Source organism: Coturnix japonica, chromosome 21 (genome assembly GCF_054131305.1).
Source record: "Coturnix japonica strain WE chromosome 21, WE-NBRP24, whole genome shotgun sequence".
In the NCBI taxonomy this organism is placed as follows: Eukaryota; Metazoa; Chordata; class Aves; order Galliformes; family Phasianidae; genus Coturnix; species Coturnix japonica.
In genome coordinates, this window is record NC_140683.1 from 6,794,155 (window position 1) to 6,817,244 (window position 23,090).

General features: G+C 47.6%; 1 protein-coding gene across 2 annotated transcripts in view; it reads right to left on the reverse strand.

Annotated features, from left to right (window-relative positions):
* The window catches only part of ABL1 (ABL proto-oncogene 1, non-receptor tyrosine kinase), a 58,268-nt gene extending 35,178 nt beyond the window's left edge, over positions 1 to 23,090 (reverse strand). Inside the window, exon 1 of one of the 2 annotated variants that reach the window (XM_015879259.3) lies at positions 22,023 to 23,090. In XM_015879259.3, coding sequence (XP_015734745.2) covers positions 22,023 to 22,158 — 136 coding nt within the window. In that variant the 5' untranslated portion in view covers positions 22,159 to 23,090. Of the gene's footprint in view, positions 1 to 2,573; positions 2,614 to 22,022 lie in introns of those variants that run through there. The other variant, XM_085520928.1, reaches the window with a different exon arrangement.

A 23,090-nucleotide genomic window follows, 5' to 3' on the forward strand; every position in this document is an offset into this window, starting at 1 on the left:
CTCACACTCAGCTGCAGCACATCAAGGTGCTGGGGCTCCCCCAGGTCTCCAATGGAGCAGAACAAGTGAAATTCAGTGAGCTCTGCAGCACAACGTGCCCCAAACCTGCAACTGGACCAGGCTACAGCTTCTGGCAGTGCCCATTAGCATCAACTGTGTTTTCTGGAGGTGCCTTCCTCCAGCCTCTTGTAGCATGGCAAGAAAAAGCAAACATGAACAGCACTGAGGAACAGCCCATTCTGAAACCACTTCCAGGAACAGGGATTGTTTGAACAAAATCCATTAAGTGAAACCATCTGTATTAAGGGTCAAACGCCATCTGAGGCTGACTGTACAGAACTAGCCATTTTACAGCATTCGGGCTATTATCCCTTCATGGTTTTTCTCTAACACGGATCGATCAGTGGCACGGAGGTGTTATTAGGGGGTAGGAATTAACCCCACAGCTCCAGAGCCCTGGGTGCTATAAGGGAAGGCTGCAGTCAGAGCTGTGCCCCATGGCACAGGGCTGCAGCTCCTCCCCAGCTGCGTCACTCAGAGCCAGCCAGGCGGATGCACTGGATCCCAAGGGATGCTTCTTCCACGCGGCTTGCTGGCAGGAGGGAGGTGATAGAAAAGGGTTGAGGAAGGAAAAAAAGGGTGATTGGAAGTCATAATGGTGATAAAAGCCTGTTTTAACCTGTTTCACCAGGGGGGTTTAGTGATGGAATACAAGAGGATTCAAAGATGGTGGACCTGCCCGTGGCAATACAACCCCATCTGAGTACAACCTTGGTCACTCCACTGCGGGTCTGATAAAACTCCAACTAAATGCAGAAGTATTTCCGAATGTATCACTGCTGAGGTCACGACTGTAATCAAATATTGCAGCTGCAAATGCAAAAAGAAATAAATAAATCATTGATCTTTTGCTTTTCTACAAACCAAGCAGATGGTGATGGAAGGGAAAACTACAATCCTTTTGTTTTCAACAGAACTGCCAGCAAAAAGGCCCAAAAAACAGCTTTTTCTCTCTTTAAATGTATATTTTTTTGCCAACATGCCAACGTGCCTCATGGCTGGCAGCTTTTTCAGCGGACAAATATTCAATGGAGTCAACATAAATGCAAATACTAGCTATCGAAAATCAAATTGCCCAGCTATGATGTAATGAAATAGCTTTGCTTTATGGGAATGAGGTCACAGCTCTGAAATATGCCTTAGGAGTCAAAAAAAAAAACCCACCTCTTTCACCAGTTGCAAAGTGGTAACGCAATTACTCGCCTAACTCTAAGATTTTATAGATATTTAAATTCAACTCTGAAGATATGAGTCATTAATTTGCATAAGCATTGCTGAGAAGCAGACTGTTCTTCAATCACAATGAACTAATGGAGCTCTCGTGGCCTGAATATTAGCTAAAGCTAAACCGTAACACTGAAGCGTGAGTACATCGCAGTCACAAAACGCTTCTATATTCCTGATGGTGAAGTGTCAAAGCAGCCCACAGACACAGAAGAATGCACTGATCAATAAGAGCACAGTGGAAGCAGACTCAAGGAGTGGGCATTCCCAGGGTAAGGCTGCTGGGTGAGGAACCCCATCATAGACATTGCCAGGGTTTGCATCACCCAGCCATGGGCAAGTACTGAGAGCAGGATGAGTTGTCATTTAGTTTTGCAGAGCAGAATGTGCCTGGTCCATAGAGGGCATTTCTTCAAGGTTTTGCTTGTATTTTCTATTAGCTTTACCAGGAAGCATGGTCTCATTTTGCTCCGTACAGCAGGATGTTTTGTAGATGGGCAAAAAAAGAGAAACATATATATATATTAGGGATCCAACAGAGAGTTTATGAAGCCCAAAACCTTATCTTAACTTCACTGTGCTGTCCCTCTACAGAGATTTTTTTCCCTTCCATAAATACAAACTCATCTGTGGTTCGGAGGCCCCTGAATAGCACAATAACATCACAAAGTGTTCAACTCAAACCACCACAACACCAACAGCATCACAACAGATCTGTGTTATTTCACCTGCAAGAAGAACAGAAAATGTCTCAAGGGCAGAATCACAGAATCACTGAGGTTGGAAATGACCTCTATGATCATCAATTCCAACCCCAACCCACCGTGCCCACAGACACAGCCCTCAGTGCTGCATCCCCACAGCTCTGGAACACCACCAGGATGGGATTTGTGGCAGTGAGAATGTCTATGCCAGGGGCTGCCCCCTCTATTCCTTCCTGCCCCTCCCAATAAGTTATTCGTTAACGTACCAAAACATGCACAGCAATGAGGAATTCATGGAGATTCCCTGAATACCAAAATTCTGAGTATAACGGCAAGCAGAGCTAACTGAACGCCCTCCTCCAGCTCCACACCCTGCCCCGGGTGGATCACTGCTATAAAGCTTCACTTGTATTTACAGCAGCAAAGCCCTCCACAAACCCCTTCACCACCAGCGCCTTCCATGCGCTCTGAACATCCCTGAACCAAGCAGCAGCCACCAATGCTGCAACTTTAAATCTATCCCCGTTTCCTCTTCCAAGTTTCTGTTTGAGCCGTTACAGCTCCCTCAGGACCCCACTGACTCACTGCATTTTCGGGATGACGCAAGCATGCTCTTCTGCACAGCTTCAAAACAGGCTCCAAGCGTTTCCAGTCACAAAATGACCACTAAAGATCCCTATAAATCAGGTGTTCTCACTGTGCAGCCATCATTCCTGCGAAGCAGGGAGCAAGCTTCAGTTTCTTTTCTGATTGGAAATGAATTAATCACCAGTACTGTCATTCCTAGGCAATACTTCTAGGAATGCTCAAGTTTCCACCCTGAGATCCAGTGGAAAATAGTTCCCTGCTGACTGCACACCCAGCAGGGCTGGCCCGCCTCTCCTGCAGCCCGGCCAGCTCAGCACTGCCTGTATCACCTTGCTGTCCCCTCGTGCCACTGGGTATCCATCTCCACCCTCGGGCTCTTGAAGAACCCAAAACACAACATCTGCCCCACCTTTTCCATATTAGCCCCTAGTTCCTCGGTTCTACCTGCAGAAAACTGGGAAGTTAAAGAGGAGAGATGTTCTAGGTGCAGTTGTGCCAACAGGTAGATACTACACAAAGACCTGAGCAGCCACAGAGTGGAAAGGTGCATGTGAAAACATGAGACTGGGAAGGTTTCTTCCTTGTCTAGAGATCAAATTCCTGATTCCTTCTGAATTCATTCACTCAGCTTTTCTTGCTCCTCCGATGGCTGCACACAAGACAGACCCAGTACTGTACCAGCATCAGTATCTACTACTGTATACTGTATCATCAGTATATTGTCCTGTATCTGTGCTCCTTACCAGGATGGTAACAACAGCAAAACAAACCCTGGGCTCCTGTCTTGGCTTTGCTGTCTGATAGCAAAGGCAGCTGAAACATTCTTTCTGATTGTAGCTTCCCACATCTGTCTGCTCTGTGAGATGTCACTGCGACAAGAGAGCTGGGAGTGACGAGAAGATGTAAAACTGAACAGTGAAGTGGAATACAAAAAGAATCAGAGAAGGATGAAGAATGCCTCATTTAGTCAGCAGCACTAACGCTGCTAATCAAAACTTCCAGATGAACGTGTCCTTCCTACACAGCCTTCTTGCCCCTCCTCAAGCCAGGTCAAGCAAGATGAATGTCTGACACAAACCTGCTTGTACTTCACTCCTTACAGCAAGCAACAGAGGGAGGCTTCGCTGGTTTGTGGACCAAGAGGTCACTACGATGACTGAGGGGTTATCTGCAAAATGAGCTTTAATCCGTATTGTCAGTCATAGAGAAAAAGTTAAAAGCCTGTAACAGAACATCATTAGCATCCTCTGTATGGACACCGGGACTTTTATACCAAACTCATCACTTCTAAAGTGACAGAGAAAATAAGCATGGGGCCACGAAGACACAACCCTGCAGTGGGCTGAACGCTTTGCTGTAGGAAAGCAGCCAGTTTTGGGACTGCTTGCAAGCAGGCTCCTTCCCATTGGAGTGGATTTGAAGCCCAGGAAGCAAGGAGGCAGGGAGAAGAGCGATTAGCAAAGTGTCAGGAATTATGAGTCAAGGAGGTGAGTCACCACCACATCCCCCCGGGGGTGGGATTTGGGATGAGTGCACCCAACTGCACACATTACACAACCCCAATGGAAAAGCCCTCTCAGATCCCCAGCCCCAACCCCAGCACACCCCACTGCCATGTCCCCCAGTACCACATCCCTGTGGTTCTAGATCTCCCTTTGGGATGGGGATTCCTCCACCTCTCTGGGCAGAAGCGTTGGTTATTTTACAGCCATACAGCAGCCAATCTTTACCTTCACATTCAAAGCGTGGCAGTGGCCTTCTTCATTCTGCTCTTCCCATGTCAGACACGACCTTGACAGCTGCCCAACAGCTTCATCTTAAGCAGAAGCTTGTCTCGTGCTCAGCCTTCCCACCTAGCCCAAAACCTGTGATGCTTGTGGAAAGTACATTTGAGCCATAAGAAACCCCAGTACGATGTGCTTTGATTATTATTATTTTATCTAAGGCCAATCAGAGGGTGGTGAGGCCCTGGCACTGCTGCCCTGAGAAGCTGTGGGTGCCCCATCCCTGGAGATATCCAAGGACAGGCTGGATGAGGCCCTGGGCAGCCTGATCTGCCAGGGGTGGTTGGAACTGAATGATTTTTAAGGTCCCTTCCGACCCATGATTCCATGAAAAAAGGGAGAGGAATTCTGCAATCCGGATCTGAAGACAGTCAATGGCTCTTTTGCTCCAGTAGAAGCTGTGGAATTTGGCCTGCAGTGCTTTACCCAAGAAGCCATCGGATCTCATGACTCAGTGCATGCAAAGCGATGGGGGCGGTGGGAGGAAGACGCAAGGGGACGGAGCTCTCATAGTAAACATCTGAGCTGTCTGCAATAAGGGCTGTGCCATTAAAAAGAAGCTGCTGCCGGTTTTCCAGTATCTTTTCCTCTGTTTATTTCAGTTGCCATGGCTCTCACTTGAATCATCTGAACAAATTACATACACATGTCTCAGGCCACGTTATTTCCACTCCCTCCACAACTGCAGCTCGACATCCACTCACCTGGCAGCTGCTCGTGCCAGGCAACATCAGCAGCATGGCCACAGCCAGCTGAACTGCCCATTGCTGCACAACAGCCCCATCGGTGTCTCAGGAAATGCAACAAAAAAGAAGAATGCAAAAAAAAATGGCATCCTGTTATCCTTCCCTATGTGGGCTCAGAAGACCAGCCAGCATCATGTCTGTACTTTAAGTCTTGCATGAGCAGGTGCTACATCAGCATCTGTCGTCTCCAACAGACCTGTTCAACTGGATGATTCCAAAGGAAGCTCTGGTCTATGCTTGGTATTCTTCTTGTGCTCCTACAGCCCTGGGATACTGCTGCATATTACAAACACAAAAAGCAGCAGTGTTTTGCCTTCATCACGCGCTGTGCGGCTCTGCAATGAATTGAACATAACACAAATTATCACGCTGTTTGTAGCTCACAAGACTTCACAAAACCAGCACATTGATCCCGAATTCTTCAGATTGCCCATTTGCTCCAGGTCTGTATCTCCCACAAAGGGTCTCCTGGTACCAGCAGCACAAAATCCACTAGAATAACTCAATACAAGACGGGTTCATAAATGTTTCAAAAGCCAGCGTGTTGCTGTGCAGGAACACAAAAAAGAACAAGCTGCTCAGGTTTTGTTTCTTCTGCTCTGACATTCTGGGAGAGTTTTGCTGGTGTTGAGTGAAAATGGAAGATAAAATACAGTGGAATTAAAGGATTAAACGTGCAATAAACAGAAGTCATGTCGAAGATTTAAATGCATACAATTTTGGTGGTCAAAATAAATCCCAGCACAAACATGGCAGTGGTCATCCTCTTCTCCAAATGCAAGTTGCCCAAGGCGATGGATGCATTGCGAGATGGAGCTTTTGTGAGCACAGAGCGATTCATTCAGACATTAGCATCAGCTTCCCTTGATCACAGTGGGTAAATGGAAAAGAAGGACTACAAAGTGGGACTGCAGCACCTCCGCAACTCAGACAGAAATCGGTCTTTGACAGAGTAATTGTACTTGCTGTACATGTTTGAAGCCCAGATAACGGCCAGCATAGTGTTTCAAAGATACAGAGTTCTCATCCTTTTTTATTCTTTTAACTTTAGATGGAGAATGCAGAGAATATCAGCTCTGTGCTGTGCCAGGAAACTGAAATCAGGCTGGGAACAGAAAGCTCTGAAGTACCAGCAAGAGCTGTATGAGTGGCTGGGGAGGGCAGGGAAGGAGATATGAGATAGGAGAGCCACATAGCCCAGCAGCAGGCAGGCATGGTCCAAGCCCAGCTGCTGTGCCAGCACAAGAAACACGGGTGCTATGCTGCTGCTCCTCACATGTCATTAGGTACAGAGCAGCTGCCTGATGGACAGAGAGGTGGCCCACAGGAAACCTGCTTAAAATGAATTTTCTTCATTTGGAAAACAGTCAGCTCATGAGCTCGCTGCCAAAACAGGATCAGTGACAGCCTACCTGACACCTGGAGTGCCTTTGTGCACATCTCCGCAGGGAGCAGGGAATGGCACAGGAGCAGCCTGTGGGAGGCTGAGAATCTGTGGGTAGGTGTCCCCCCAGGTGACAGCCCCTCTGAGCAACGCTCCAGCAGCAAGAAGCTGTCATGAGCTCCTTTTGTTACTCCACAAAGCAGTTCCACCAGCACCCGATGTCCCAGGCGGTGATTTACGGGGAGCTGACGATGTGACACTCAGAGCAAGCTGGCAAAATGAACTGCCTATTTACAGCTGGAAGGCAGAAACAAAGTGCTTAGAAACAACTCCCTGCCTACATGGAGGTTTGCAGAGGAGAGCACAGTGCAGTGAGCCCAAGCCCTCCTGCCAGCAGTGGTTTACTTGGTAAGGCTGTCACCACGCGGCAGTGCTATGAACGGCCGCTGGATCTGGAATGCAGCAAAACTGAGTGAAGGAAAACATCCCTTGAGGAGAAAACTTCAGCTCCTGGGAGGGCTGTTCTTTCAGCATATAAACTGATAAATTCAGGTTCTGATCCTTACATTAGAAGCAGGAGAATTGCTGACAACAAAGTCTGAAGGCAGTGTTTCCTATGAAACAGCAGCCAGATGCGCGCAGGAGGAGCAAAGGAAGGATGCAGCTTATTGCAAGGAGTCCCAGCCTCCTGCTTTAACATACAGCACGAGTCAAAACACAGTGTTTTCCATCCAAAACCATGCATTGTGTGTGTTTGTTTTGATGCACCAGCATCCCCTCCAGGGCTGGGTTCCCCAGCTGCTGTGGGAGCACAGATGTGTGGGTTACATCCCATACCTGGAAACTGCCATCTGCAATGCAACAACAGAGTTGGTGCCGCAGAGTTTCTCTCTTTGATTCCTTATAGATTTAATGTATTTGACACTGTTGATTTCTCTGTGTGTAACTGAAGGGGAGGGATATTTCAAGGAGTCAATAGGATCGATGACAGTCACAACCAACCCGTGTGGGTCAGGGCTGCTGCTGACCAGCTGGAACTTGGAGGAGTCAATTGGAAATAGTGACTTTCTTACCTGCCTCCCAGTCCACAGCCAGTGTCTATTTAGCTCTATAAGGTTCTCTCCTCAATCAGCAAAATTGCCAGCCTTTGAGAAGCTGCACACCACGATGGGAAGAGCTCCATCAGTGTCCCCAAAGGACACCACCTATGGCAGCTCCCACAGTGCCTCGCAAGGACACAGTAGTGACCACAAAGGACATCAACTATTGGGATGCCCACAGTGCCCCTTGCAGCAGCACCCTCAGAGAAGCAGGATCCCTGTGTATATTTCCCCCAAGCAAGCACACAGGGCACATCCCAGACTGTCAGAGCCCAGGCTGCAGGCAGCTGTGTGTGCTGGGAACCTCCTCTTGTTCCGCACAGACCGTGGAACATGGGAATAATTTCACTTACTAATTGCTCTGCTCTAGATTACAATAGCAACGCGAAGGAAACAGCTGCCAGCCACTCCTGAAATAACCAATCATTTCCACCAGCCTCCTCGTCTCTCTCTCTCTAAAAAAAATCCCTTTGCCATAGCAAACGGAGCTGGAAGCTTTACAGCTCCTGGAGGAAATCTTGTGTCGCGCCCAGAGACCTTTAGAAAAGCTCTGGCAGCAAAATAAATTATTTACGGCGCTATTTCTGACAATACAATCTCCATAAATGATACGAGATTGAAGGGTTTAAAAATGAGTGCTTGTGGCATGAGGCCCGAGCGCGTGTCTAATAGAAATATTGATTAACTCCATTTCCACGGGCTCCATAAGCAGGCTGACAAAAAGGAAAACTGTGACTACATCTATTTTTTTCCTCTTTGCTGGAGGGTAGGATGGCACAAATCACTTCACCCCCATTCAAACTCAGCCCCATTAACGTAGTTTGGGATGTTTAAGGAGAAAATAATTCCACAAAACAATCCGCGCGCTCCCTCCCTGATGCTAATTCATGATTGACTTTGTTTCCCCATTCCCTACAGTAACTTAGTGGCTGCAGGCTCCTGGCTCCCAGCAAAGCTTCTGCTGCTGCCTTGGGTTTCCCATTTGGGCTGAGTGATGTGCAGGGGTCTGAGGACCCACTGGGGTCACCCAGAGAGGAAGCTCATTGCCATCCTTAATGCCTCTATGACCACCAGCCTACAGTCAGCCCCAGTATGGACTTCCCATGCAGCCAAGGCCAAGGCACTGCGCTTCTCAATGCCTCGGCTCCAGCAAAGCCACAGGGAAGATAAGGGATGGAGCACTGAGCATTCCCCAGCCTTCAGTTCCAGCAGGAAGAACAGAGCTCAGAAGAGCCTTTGGACTGGTTGGAGGGGGCCCTGATCTGTGGGGTTTTGCTGTTTTGCTCTCACCAAGCAGAACACAACAACTGAAAGAGCAATTTACCTCCCCTGAGCCACCACAAACATGCTCGACATAAAGCCCCATGAAACCCCGACATGACAAAAGCAAAGGCTGTAAACACAGCATTGACACTTAGAAATGAACAACGATACCCTGAAGAAAAGGCATTTTGCTGTAATCCAGCACTCACTGACACTTGTTGGGGGCACAAGTGCTAACACACATCCTCCAAACACCTCTCCCTGACACACCATTGCTCCACCTGCCATCTGCACTTACACTTCTGCCACGTCAAAACCTCATCCTTTTGCTTGCTGGCTTCCCATATTCATGCCCTGATGTTCCTCAGCTCCTCTCCTTTCCTGTCCTAGAGGAATTCATGCTGTATTTATGTACTCCCAAGCTCCAATCCTATAAGCCCACCCTCTCCCAATGCCCTATGGCTCCAGAGCACATCCTCAGCCATCCTCCCTCTCCTGCCTCACACCCACATCATCTCAGCTGCCATTTCTTCTTTAAATTCTCCTATTCAGAACTTTCTCCCGGTGTCCTGACCTCCTAATAATGGACATCCCCAATTAAACTTTAATTACGCCTCGCACAAACAGCTGTTCTCAGACCCATCATCACCCTGGAAGACAACCCACGGCAAGAGGTCTGACCCGTTCAGCATTTCACTGCAACCCCAAGATCACACAGAGACGCAGAACCCATTATCTGACACTTACTCCAGCATTATTGATTTCTATTTCTCTTTAGCTTAAATTACTTTGGAAGAGTTTGCTATGCAAGGACAAACACCTTCACACAGTGAGGTTACACCAGCCCAAAGCCTTCATGCAGCAGCAGCCAGGCCAGGGGCGGCGGACAGCAGAGCTATGCCAGGAATGAGCCCAGGAACGCACTGGGGTCACGGTGCAGCTCCAGCAGCACCATGTGCAGCTCATTGCAGCCCTCAGTGCCTGCACCAGGGCTCTCCCTGGGCCTGGGAACCACACCGTGGGCGATGACCTGCACCCACTGCTTCTCCATCCTGCTTAGCATACGCCAAGCACAATGAGATGCATTAAGGAGAGTCTGTGCCCAGTGCATGATGTGATTGGCAGAAGTACTTTTCCTCTAATTCTGCTGATAGCATGCAATTCTGTTCATCCTTTTAGCCTTAGCCAAATATTTATGTCGAGCTGGGAAGAAATGCCAGGCGCAGACCAGTGGGCAGAGGGAAGGGAATCTAAAGGAGGCTGTAAACCAACATCAGTGCACAGCTCACTTCTGCCCAGTCACATTCAGATTAACAACAAGGTCACGGCATCACCCATTCCTTTTTTTAATTAATCTCCAGCAGGTACAACAGCAGAGGACCAAGCTATTAACTAATCAATAAAGCCAGGCACTAATTCCATGCCCACAACACAAACGTTGATGGGGTTATATAGAATCCCAACTACCTGGTAGCAGGGGGCAGATGGGCCCTCCAGCATTAATGAGGCCAAGGCCTGAGCAGCGCATTTGATTTTCAGTCACATCGCTGCTCCCAGGCAAGGATCGAGCACGTACATCACTGTACCACTTACCTAGCTCTGCCTGAATGGGGAAATTCATTATTCACTTAAAATTAAGTAACAGCCACAGGGCCCAGCGGGCAGCAGAGTGCCCCAGCACTGAAGACAGCGCTGACGCAGATGAGGAACAGCTTCTGCCTTATGCCGACGTCTCAATATCATAACTCTTAGGTTAAGAATATACCATCATTTTCTGAAGGGATTTGAAAGCAGAAACAAAGACATAAATCATTTTCTAATTGCTTAGCGGTGAACAAAGGCAGAAACCGACCTGCTGAGCCTCAACTTCTCCATAGGCATATGTGGATAAACGGGACTGCTGGAGGCCTAATGCTGACAGCCCATCCCAGGGAGCACGGAGAGATGTGTGCCTGAATGCTGCCCTTCTGCAGGGCTGTAACCAATGAAAAGCCCATGTATGATAAGAAAGATTCCTGCTGGTTCTGGCACTGCGGTTATTTGCTCTATGAGATGCCGTGGGGAAAGTTTGGAAACATCTGAATGTGGCATATTGCTGGCACCCGCTCAAATAAAGGCAAATATCAGATGGCTCTAATTCAGACAGTAGACGAGGCCCACAAGCAGTTACTAAGCCACGTGTTATGGACATACAGGAAAAGTAATAACATTTCTTTACATGTTTTGCACTATACATGAAGATATATAATGGAAGCCTGCAGAGACATCTAGAATTACCCCATCCTCAAGCCAGGGGTATAAATGTTACAGCTGAAAAACTCAACTGGCTGTTGTCAGGAACCAAACAAAAAAGCACAGAGAACCCCAGCTGGGATGAGCTGGGCACTGTCACGTCACCTCCCAACCCAGCTACCTTGTGATGAGTCTCACACTGGAGGCCTTTGGAAGCGATCTGTTGGCCATGCTGGATTTGGGCAAGTCGTGCTCGCATTTTCTGAAGTGACCAGAGACAGAAAGATGGTGAGAATAGGAAAACTGAGCACAATGAGAATCCTGGTAAGAGTGAGCGATGAGCAGCAAGATAACCAGGCCTTCTCCTTTATAAGATGAGATGAAGAGATTGCCTAAAAGCTTCTTACAACGACAGGAGCGTTGCCTTCCAGTCCCATCAAATGGCAGCATCTGCTGAGTTAACACTGCTCTTCTCATGAGAAGATGAGCCCCATAAATATTGCTGCTGAAAAGCTACTGAGCTCAGCTGGATCCTCCACTGCACATTGGCACTCCCTAGAGGCAACTGCCTGCATGGAGATGACTCAACCTCAATCCCATTTATCTGTGCAACAGAAAGACAGCAAAGTTTATGCATGCAGGCTTTGGGTTTAATGCAAGTTAATACTGTTTATCTGAACAACGCCAACAGAGGTAGCTGTGGAATATAATGAGCCTGTCATGGAAAGAAAGGCACAGCCTGAACTTGTCAGCTACATCAGCCTAGCGCTGTGTGCTTGGACAATGTCTCTCTGCTCCTCCCAGGTTCCTTGCACACCTCCTCTTTGTGGTCAGGAGCTCCTTTCTCTCCCATCCACTCGCTGCATTTAGGAACAGCCCACTCCTGAGCTTGATGGAGGTGTTCCCTGAGCATTAACCAGCTCTCAGGAGCTCCCCGTCCCTCTGGGGCATTATGCCACAGGACACTTCCATGCACATCCTTGGAAACTCCAGGCCTACAGTCTTGCCTTTCACCCTTTTCTCTGCCCTAAGGATGCTGAACTCCACCATCCCATCACTACTGCAACCACAGCTGCCTCCAACTTTCCCATTTCCCAACAAGCTCCTCAGTACAGGTACGAGGTCCAGCAGAACACCTCTCTTTGTTGGCTCCTCTATCACACAGAGAAGCAAGTTATCACCAATGCAACCCAGGAACCTCCTCCTGGATCCCTTATCCCCTGCTGTGCTGTCCCTCCAACAGCTACCAGGGTGCTTGAAGCCTTTCCCCTGAAATCCCCTCACGTTCAGTTGTGCAGCTATGGAGGGAGCTGCAACACAGCCCTTCTCATTAGTCATGCTGACAAATCAGAAACAACTCAAGATACCTTAATTGCAAAGCCTGAAATTCACTTTCACAGCTCACAGCGTCCTGGGGATGAGGTTAATTCATCAAGGGAATGCAAGAGCTGGATAAAGTTGTTAGGGATGGTGATCAGGGTAAAAACACCATTATCAAGTAAAGAAAAAACATGTTAACCAACTGTCCTTATTTCACTGTCAAGATGTTTGTTATCCTACAACAACTGCAACAAAATGATGATCCTGGATTTTCCCATTAGCACCCCCAAGTCTTATGACAGGCATCCCAAACCCATAAAAACCTATTTCCTAAACTAATACATTAACAGATCCTTGCATAACAGCTCCATGTTACCCTGACATGTAGAGGTGTGACACAAAAGGGGCTTTTGCATTGGAGGCAGCCACCCTGCTCCCAAACATGCTCTGTGCCCTACACCAGCAGCCATAAAACAGCAGCAGCATTCAAGGGAAAGCAGTGTTAGCAAGCTGAGCAAGCAGGGATTCCACACCAGCCACCAAAGACAGACCCAATATAAGCCGTAAAACCAATTTCAGCCTCAAATAGGGAGGCTGCTTCTTTATACCCCTCTCTAATTGAGCAGGATAGCAAGCCATCGGGACAGCGAAGGAAATCTGCTTTTCTACTCTCCTGGAGAAACGTAATAACACGAGGGCAAAGTGTTTTTTATCAGTTCCCCAGACTGCATGAGCCGACTGCACCATTCATCAAGATGGGAATGGACCAGGAGAACAATCAGAAATCCATTAGCAAGCTGCTGCTCGCCTCCACGCTGCCGCAGCTCCAGATCAAATGTCAGCGTGCTGAATGGCTTACATTACTGGGGAGGAGGAAAGGGCCAGGGAATTGTTTCAAACCAATAAAGATATTATTACAATTTTTAGCTTTTATTAACATGAGGGCAAGCATTTGCAATTTACATCGTCCCCTGAACCGAGTGTCTCAAACGTGGGACAAAAGCTTCCAGCATAACTAAAGTGGAGCAAAACCAACTCCAGTACTTCCAGCTCAAGCCACAGTGAAAATTACGGGGCAAATAAAAAGGGAAATGCTGAAGCAAGGCTGTTCTTTATTTGGTTTTAATATCCCTTTTATTAAAAACGCAGCTTTTATTGCTTGCATTCGGAAGCTCGGGCCCACCCACAAAATACTGCAGGCAGGCAAGAAAACAGCATCAACTGCCAACACTGCTACTAACTAGCAGGGGAGAGACCCCAAATAATACCTTAGCTCACCAGCAGCAGTTCAGCCCTGCTCTGCTATGCTGCAGCCTGCTGCTCTAACACTTCATTGCCCACAACATCAGACAGATCCCAGACCCATCAGCTCAAGCAACATCCTTCCCCTCCCAATCCTTCCTCCATCAGTGAAAGGGGATTCAGGCCATTTAAAAAGCAATGCAAACATCCACATTTGTACACGCATTTGTTCATTACAAACAAACACCCATACCAATACTCTCATGTTATTTGCAACGCACCTGAAAGCTATTAACTGAATTCATACCTGGCACAGGGACCAGAATAAGACATTCAGGGCGTGTTAGCAGCGTATCAGATTGGTGCAGATTAGCTCTTTTCACATACTGTTGATTCTTTAAATATAATGAATAATTTACAATAGGAAGCCTATGTAGGTAGTGAACAAAACGAGGAAGCTGATTCTCATTATCTCTCACCTGCCAGAAACAAATTAAAATATCAATCAGTGATCCAGGTAAAACTGTTAAACTGCATCTTCGCTTCAATACCAGCAATTATTGGCATTGTCCTCAACTCGCTGAGCTCCTCCAGTGAGAGCAGAAATGACTGCAGCGAAAATGAAGTGAAAACAACCATGAGATCTCAACCAAAACCTGCCACCTGCAGCACCTGGGTGACTTCTAAACAGAAGCATTTTCACCTCTGCAACAGGGGATGGTGGAATGGCATTAACACAGACAGTATTTCCTTTACTAAACAGCAGCCATAAACACTTGCTATGTAAAGTTTTCAGACTTGCTGTTTACTATAATCTGTTTTTCAACTGTCGATCGAGATTGAGAATCAAGCAGTGTGCTCAGACCCTGCAGTGCCACCAGGTCCTCGAGCCCTGAAGGTTACTGAGCAAGGCTGACTGCACTTACCCTCATATGGGAAATCCCACCTGTGCACACTGCGGGTTCTTTGAAGCTCACCTTTACAAATGCAATGGTGAAACAGCAGCTGGCATCACCATAAGCCTCTGGTTGTTCTCCATCAGGACACAAGGAATGGCACAGCCTGCCACCAGGAGCCACCAGCAGACACAGAAGAGGGCAGGACACTCCAAAATGCCCTTTTTCACCCTAAAAAAGCCTCCCAGAGACCCCACAGCCAAGGCACACTGTGCCAACCTGCAGAGCTCAGCACTGGGGACCATCTCCAAGTTGCACTTGTAAAAAACGCTCTGTTCATGTAAGTAACTCTTCTTTTTTTTCCTTTTAGAACAAATTAGCTGAGCGTTTTCTGTAGAGTTATTTCATTTGTTTTCACTCCCGTTCATTTATTCCGATCTGCTGCACCTTCCCTCGGAGAGGTTATTAAATGCTCTGCTAATGGCCGCCAGCACTCATTTAATTCTTCTTAATGAACGTATGAGCGAGTAGAGGAAGCCATTATGTAGGGCTTAATACAGGGAGGGAAGGAATTTCCTCAAATTTATTGCCACAGGCTGCTGCTTGAAGATAAAATAAATGGTAATTGCTCAGAATGGGAAAGAGGAGGATGATAAAACGTCCCCTGACATGAAGGGAAAAGATACCAAAATCTCAAAGCCCAAAGGATGGCAGAAGCAAAGATGGCCTCCGTGCAGCAGCAGCAATGAGAGGCAGCAGCAATGAGAGGCAGCAGCAATGAGAGGCAGCAGCAATGAGAGGCAGCAGCAATGAGAGGCAGCAGCAATGAGAGGCAGCAGCAATGAGAGGCAGCAGCAATGAGAGGCAGCAGCAATGAGAGGCAGCAGCAATGAGAGGCAGCAGCAATGAGAGGCAGCAGCAATGCTGCCTGGATGCTGGCACAGCTCGGGACCCAGTGGGAACATCCCTGTACTCATGGACTGCTGGGCACAGCTGTCCCCAAATGTCACCTTCCCAAAGCAACAACAGGGTGCAAAACGAGGGTAAGAAGTTGTCGAAACAGCAAATTGAGTGGGCAAGACATCTCCTTCCTTGTACAGCAAGAGGCAGAAAGAAGGAAATACTATTTTCAAGAGCAAGCTAATGGAGCCCAGAGCTTAAAAGGTGACCTGAGAAGAAAAACAGGATTAGGCTTGCTCTTTTTTGCTACTTAGGGCAGACAAAACCCCTCTTAGAAAGCTCCCATTCTTCATGCCAGCTTTGACCATCTTAAAAACAGAAAGAAAAAAAAATAAAGAGGATAAAATCCAATTTCTCTTTCTTAAATCTTTGGCAGCTCACCCACAAGCTCAGGCCAACAGCTTTCCTAGCAGGCAGCTCCAAATAACTATTTGCTTTTCTAAACAACAATTTCAGTTCCTTCAGCTCAACAGCAGGATTTCCATAGTCTGATAGAACACAAAGCGACCAGCCAAGCTGCAGAGAGCGTCTAACAGAGCAAGGAGATGCAACTTCATTGAATCAAAGAATTGTTTGAGTTGGAAGAGGCCTTTAAAGGTCCAACCTGTGCAAGGAACAGGGGCACCCACAGCTCCATCAGGTGCTCAGAGCACCGTCCAGCCTGACCTTGAATGTCTCCATGTATTTAGTTGCACAATGAGATGTACACGGGGGGTTTTTCAGCATCCCAGAGGCTGTGGTGCAGCAGGAAACAGCACAAGAACCCTCACCTCCTCTCCTGCCTTATCTGCTTTTATTGCCTTGCAACCCCAACAAGCTCCTGGCTAAATGGAGCCTGCTTACAAGCACTTCAGCTTCGTATCCACCATTAATAATTATTGTAATGTTGCTGCATGTCTGTATTCACATTAAATAAATCACAATCTCCTTATAAGCCAGGAATTGCTCAACACCTCTCATAACACACCTTGCTGTCGGCTCAGTCCTCTCCAAAGGACACTGCAGGGACCCAGTAACACTGCTGGGGTCCCAGCACAGCACACAACGGGGCAGGGAGGAGGAGCTCAGCCCGAGTGTGACTGTGTGAGGCTGTGCCCATTGGTCTCAAGGCAGGAGGGAGCACTGTTACTTGCGCTGGGTCACTTTTACTCCTGAATTTTTTAGTGGTAGTGCATTTTTAAAATCCAGCTGCTAGCAATTCCAATTTGAGAACCGTAAAACATACTGTATTAATAATGGAAACATAAAATGCCTGTCTGATTCGCTCCAGCCCTCAGCCTCCTTCCCTAAAGGGCCTGATTTGCCTTAGGGGAGCATTTGTCAGCTTCCAGAAGCACAGCTTCAGCAGATGGAGCCTCAGCCACATCTGAGCTGCTGCCCTTCCAAACCTGGAACCTAAAAACAGTGACATCCATGATGCTATTTAAGCTAATGGCAGAATGATCAAGATATTTCTGTGAAATCAAAAGGTCTGTAAGGTTCCCAACGCACTGAACACATCCCTCAGTGCCACATCTCCATGGGCTTGGAACACCTCAGTTCTATTAATCCTGACCTGATGACCACTGCAGCACTGACCACTATTTCTATCTAATAATACTGAAATCCCACGCTCTTATGCACAGCTGCAATGCCACAGCACTGCACCTTCTGCTTGGCTCTTATTAGCACAGAGCAGCAGGTCAAAACAAGCTCCTGCACAACCTGCACTGTCCTTGTCCTCACATTGATCCTCAGCACACACCCCATCTCCAGCCAACAATGGGAAAGGCATCAGTAATCCTTTCAGTGAGGTTCAGTAGACCCATGTTTCCCCAACGCTTTTTCATTCCCAATGATATCAAACACAAAGGGTTGAGAAATACACGTGTTCTTGTGTGACTACCTTGCAGTAATCACTGATAGTGAAAGGTGGCAGCCAAGACATGGGGTCACTGCTCAGAGTGACAGACAAAGCACAGAACCCAATGGAAGTGCAGCTTTGGCACTGAATGGCAGCCATGGCTTTGCTTTCCCTCTGGTTGCCTTCCAGTAAAGGACATTTATTTCTCATTCAATAACTCGAAGTTTGGAGAAAATATATATAGTAAACATATTTGGTGGAATCCATCAGCCGTACAAACAGTAAAGGTTAAACAACAAGTAATTTTGAATGCATTTCTAATCCATCAAATTGAATACATATAAGAAGGACTAACAGCTCAGCATTAACTCAATACCTCTCATTCAAGCTTTCCAGAGCTATTTGCAAACAGGAGGTGCAACCACACAACAGCAGCTCTAAGAGCTACTGCAATAATTCTGCCTAAATGAGGAGGTACCTTTTAAACCAACATTAGCTACTGTCAGATTCACAGAGGGTACAGAGACAGCTTAGAGCTAATAAAAATAATCAACTCTTTGAGTACAGATATTTATAGCTGAAACTATTCCGCTTGACGCTCTAAATCTTCTGAATTGTAATAAAATTCTCCCATCCAAAAGTGATTAGAGTAAAACGGAGCGCTGCTGGATTACAGCTCCTCGTTGGTTAGCGCTGTTAGGACTTCATGAAAGTTTAACTCCACTATTAGTTTTGTGATGGCACTTCTGGCACTGGGACACAACTGTGTAAATAGCTGCAGATACAACACTGCTCTCTGCCATTCCCTGCAGCCACTGCCAAGGGGAGCTCTCCCATCCAGAAATGATGGACACAACGCAGCGAGAGGATTTATGGCATTAATTCCTGTACTGAGAGGACCACAGCATTTCATGGAAGAGAATAAATATACAAGTAGAAGGAATCTGTGTGGTGTAGCTATAGAGGAGGGGAAAATCAGATCCCATGAGGAAGGCAACAATAAGTGAAAGGGAAGACAGCACTGAAAACTATTCTCTGTTGTGTTTAGAAGATGAAGAATGAGCTGCAACGGGGCTCGAGGTGATGAGGGAGCAGGATTTTCATATTAAGTGCAAAAGCAAACATCACCTGCTGGCCCTGTTCCACCAGCAAGTGAGCTCAGGGAGATTACAGCTCTCTAAGTAACTAAAGAGATCTGACAGGCACCATGTCCCAAACTCACAGCCGTCCCTTTGGCCCCCAGTGCTGGATTCCCAGACACTCCTTACTGCAGGGGATGCTCTAACCAGAGTATGTTATGAAAAAGATTCACAACAGACACCTAGCGGCCAGCACACCCAATGGCAGCTCAGTTATCCCAAAAATCCAAGTGGAAAGACTTGGGCTCACTGCACAGGAGCCCAGTGTGGTCACATCAAGAACTGAGACCGTGGGCAGCTGATCAGATCATTGGGTCACCACCACGAGCTGACAGCACAGAGAGAACTCAACATAAACCAGGCAGCCCTGCTGCACATGGAAGGATAATGACGTGGCTCCAAGACACACAGCTGCTGGGTGGGAGCCTTCCCAGGGCTGCCCTTATAGTCTGCCCACAGTGCAGGGCAGGTCCCACACAGCACCATACAGCTCCCAGCTCTCCCCTATGGGACTCTGCCATGCCCTCACTTTCAAGTTTAAATCTTAAACTCTTCCATTTAAAACCCCAGAAGTTTGTTGGTAAATGTTAAAGTGCGTGGAACAAGAGGATGGCTCACAGCGCCCATCTCTGCTTTAATACTTCCTCCTGCCTTCCTGTCCTCATCTCCTCACACCGCCTTTCCACTAACACTTGCAAACAACAAAACGCAGAACCAGCACAATCTTTTAATGGAGCTCTGGCATATGAGAAACGACGCTTATTCATCACAAAGGAGATGAGCTGCTTACACACAGCAAGGCCTCAGAGATCAGCACACAGAGCAGGGCTGCTCTGCCCAGGCGCAGGATTAGCCTTTCCACTGCCTCATCTTCCACCTCGGTGCGTGGAAAGCAGTTTAGCAAGTCTTAGGCCTCTCTCCTAACACATCCCAAGCCCAGATCAAGTTCTGCACAGGGGCTTCTTAGTGGAACTTGCCTGTGTTTGGTAATTGAACAGGAATTACAGTGTATGATAGAAGGGGATGCAGGCAGAAGCAGTACACAAATCTGCATTCCACGTGGAGCAATGTCAGCATTAACCAGATTAATACTGAATCACATCAAAGGATGGATACATAGCAATGATCTCAACAGCTGGGGATAATTCCCTCTGAACAGAGATGGAAATTAAAGCTTGGGTGCCAACAAATCTCTAAGCTAACAATGAAAAAAGATTGGTCAGTTTGGAACATCAACTCAGATACTGAAGGGAGGCTTCCAAAGGAGCTTCCATTAGACTGATGTTAATGGTGCAGCTTCAAGGGGAAAGCCCAAAGCAGGAGCAGTAGAGCAGTCCCCTTCCTGTCCCAGGTCATTCACCCATAGGAACAATGCAAAGGTATGAGGGCAAGGCCTGGAACCACCTGCATGCTAAAGAACAGAGATCTAGCACAGAAGGAATCCCATTTAAACAACCTCCATGTACAGGCAATTGGCTACCTAATGAATTTATACTGCGTATGAAGCAGACGCCTTGTGCTCACTCATAAGATAAAGGGTAATAAATACCAAGTCGTATTACTGCTTGATCACAGCAGGTCCTCCTGGCTGGCAAAACTATGTTCCAAAGTCTTCAAACTACTGATAACAGCTCATATATGTGGGTTGGTCATTGAATCCATAGAAAGGAACCACAGCTTTTCATTTGTTTTCACAATCAAAACAGTTGAAACGTAATATTTAACAGCGTCAAAGAAATTCACTTCAATCTGAAGTCTCTTCTAAGAGATTTCTTAAGGCACAATACAGACCCAATAGGAAGTTCCTCCTCTTTCTATATCTGGATATGAAGTTTGTACAAGCTCTGACATGTTCTGCAATGCAATACGAACAATTTTTCACATTGAATTTCACATTGAAACCACCAAACCAAGGTTCTGAGCCGCTCTACCAAAAGCCACTTCCACAACAGGAAAGCTACACTATGAAATACTGTTCTGTCCATTAACTATAGATGGTCAGAAGGTCGGTGTGTCAGACTGTACAGGCATTTCAAAACCAAAAGTCAGCTATTAAACAAAACAATCAAGGAAGAATAACCTACCTTTGTAGGTACTTTAGAGTACCAGGCTAGAAGGAGGCCCAGAGACAGACAACACAGAACCCATGGTGCAGTCTTCTCCTGCCTGTGTGATGAAGAACCATTTCACATACACAAAGGAGGAAACTCTTCCTTGTGCTGCTAAGCGAGACTGATCTTTTGCAGCTCTCCTACCAGCTGTACTGACCTCCATGTCCCCTTTCAAGTTGATTTCTAAATCAACCAAGGTCTCTCGTAGACACATGGTACGTGGACACTGGAGATGCTATCTCTGTTCACAAATGTGCTGGGATTTTCTGACCTCAGGTCATAGCAGCAGAAAGGTACCATCTGCCTAGTCCTGTCAGATGATCAAAAAGCAGCATTTCTGGCTCTTTTGCTACATCAAAGCACCAAAGGCTGTGAGAAAATTGTACCGCTTGCACTTTGTGCTCACTGTATCTCCCCTGACCTTGAAACTCTGTCCAATGCAGTACAAGCAGTGACCAAACTGAGGCCAGAGGAGAAGTATATCACAGAGCTGAGAAAAACTATAGGTCAAACTATTGAAGAAACCTTATGAAGATCCCATTTCTCCAGCCTGAGGCAGCAGCCTGGTGTACGTCCCTTCAAGGAACACCATAAAGTGCCATGCAAAACCAAGCATTACTCCATAAAGGGTCACTGAAACGACACATTTCTGCCTGTGCCTTTTGAAAGAGATGCCTTCAGTTGGAAATCTCATTAAAAAAGAAAAAGAAAAGGCATTTAAAAGCTCTGTGGAACTCCAAATAACTTCAATTTGCTGTATTTCCTGAGATTCTCTGCCTCCTTTTAATCTGGAGCAGAGAGGTGAGCGGGTTGCTGTACCCCTCACCCGGCTGCTTGTATCCTCCCACACTTACCCCTGTTCCAACACAAGCTGCATGTTTAACTGGCCATGAGAAACCACAAACCAACAGTGCTGTAAGCACACCAAGCAAATGAACGAGAAACTGCTTCATTCCAACCAGTTATTACAACAGCAGCACCCAGCAACTTCCCAAAAGCAGCCCAGATTTGTTTCCAAGCAGCTGAGCCCCCTTTTGTAGAGATAATTAAGAACACTCATCACTCACAAGAGCATTGCCCTCAGCTGGCTTTGGTCTGCACCTATAACAAACAACTCAAAGAGGATCAAACACTTCTCTAGGCCTTAAACCACAACACATCCAAGGCAGAAATGTGAAGTTTATATGATGTTAAAGAGTTATTTCCTTGTATTTCAGATCTAGTTGTGCCATAACCTCTCATAATCTGACATAAGTGAAGTATCAACAAAAACAACAGTGTTACCTTAAGAGGCAAGGGAAAGAAAACAGCTTCCAAGAAGCACAGCATGTTTGCATCTTACACTACGCTCTTTAGGAGACCCACATCACATCCAACTCAGCAAATCAAAATCAAACCAAAAGTGAAACCAACTGAAACCTCTCACCGTGTTCCACAAAGACATTGCAGTGAGGGCCCCCATGCCTCGATGACTCCTTCTTCCCTGCTCCCTTGATGAAGTGCAGGGCAGGCAGACTCGGCCTCCTTTGGTCCCCAAGAACTTTTCCAGGCTGCTGCCCCATAAAGCAACTCTGGGCAGCCTCTCCCAGGACAATAAGCTTCTGCAGAAGTCTGTGATTCCTTATTTTCCAGGCTGAAGGAGAACCTTTATGTCGGATGATGTCCAGATCCCCTTCCAGCCCCTACAGTTCGGTGCTCCCGTGCCAGGTGGGTGCAGTCAATGGAGCGGAGCACCAGATGATTCTGCAGACAGCAGCACGGCGTTATGAACAACACATAAATGAGTTAAAAGTTCCAACAACACGTTAATGAGCGACGCTGTAAGTTTCACCTCCCTGGACGTGGTATGTCTTCCACCAAGGAGAACCCGTCCACCTCACAGACACGAAACCACGTTCAGGCTCACCGTGGTCAGGAAACACTCATTCCTACCACAACCAGCGTCAAGGCTTCTTCTTCTTCTTCTTTTTCTTCTTCTTTTTCCTCTTTCTCCTTTTCTTTTGCATAGCATTGGGTTAGCGAAGTCCAAAGCACCTCACGTCTGGCTTCACGTCCTGCCGGAGCCTCCCAGCACCACCACCACCATCCCGGCAGCTCCCGGTGGTGACCCGATGCCCGCCCGCAGCTCGCCGTCCCCTCGTCCCCTCCTTCTGCTACCTCTCCCGGGGCCGGGCCGGGCCCGAGCAGGCAGGTGGGCCGCGGGGGGCCATGGCGGCGTCGAACAGCGCTGGGCCCGAGCAGGTGGCGGCCGCCTCACAAGGGCCCGGTGGCCGCCGGGCGAAAGGCGCGAGGCCGTCCGTGGAGATGGAGCCCGCAGCGCGTCCGCAGGAGGTGGGGATGGGAAGGACAGGCCGGCATCACCGCGGGCAGGGCAAGGCAGGGCGGAGGAAGGGGGACAAAGGGCCGAGGGGGGCGGCGGAGCGATCGGGGAGATCCCGGAACCCGCGGCGCAGCCCCGTCCCCGGCCGGCGGGGCGGGCGGGCAAACCCCTTCC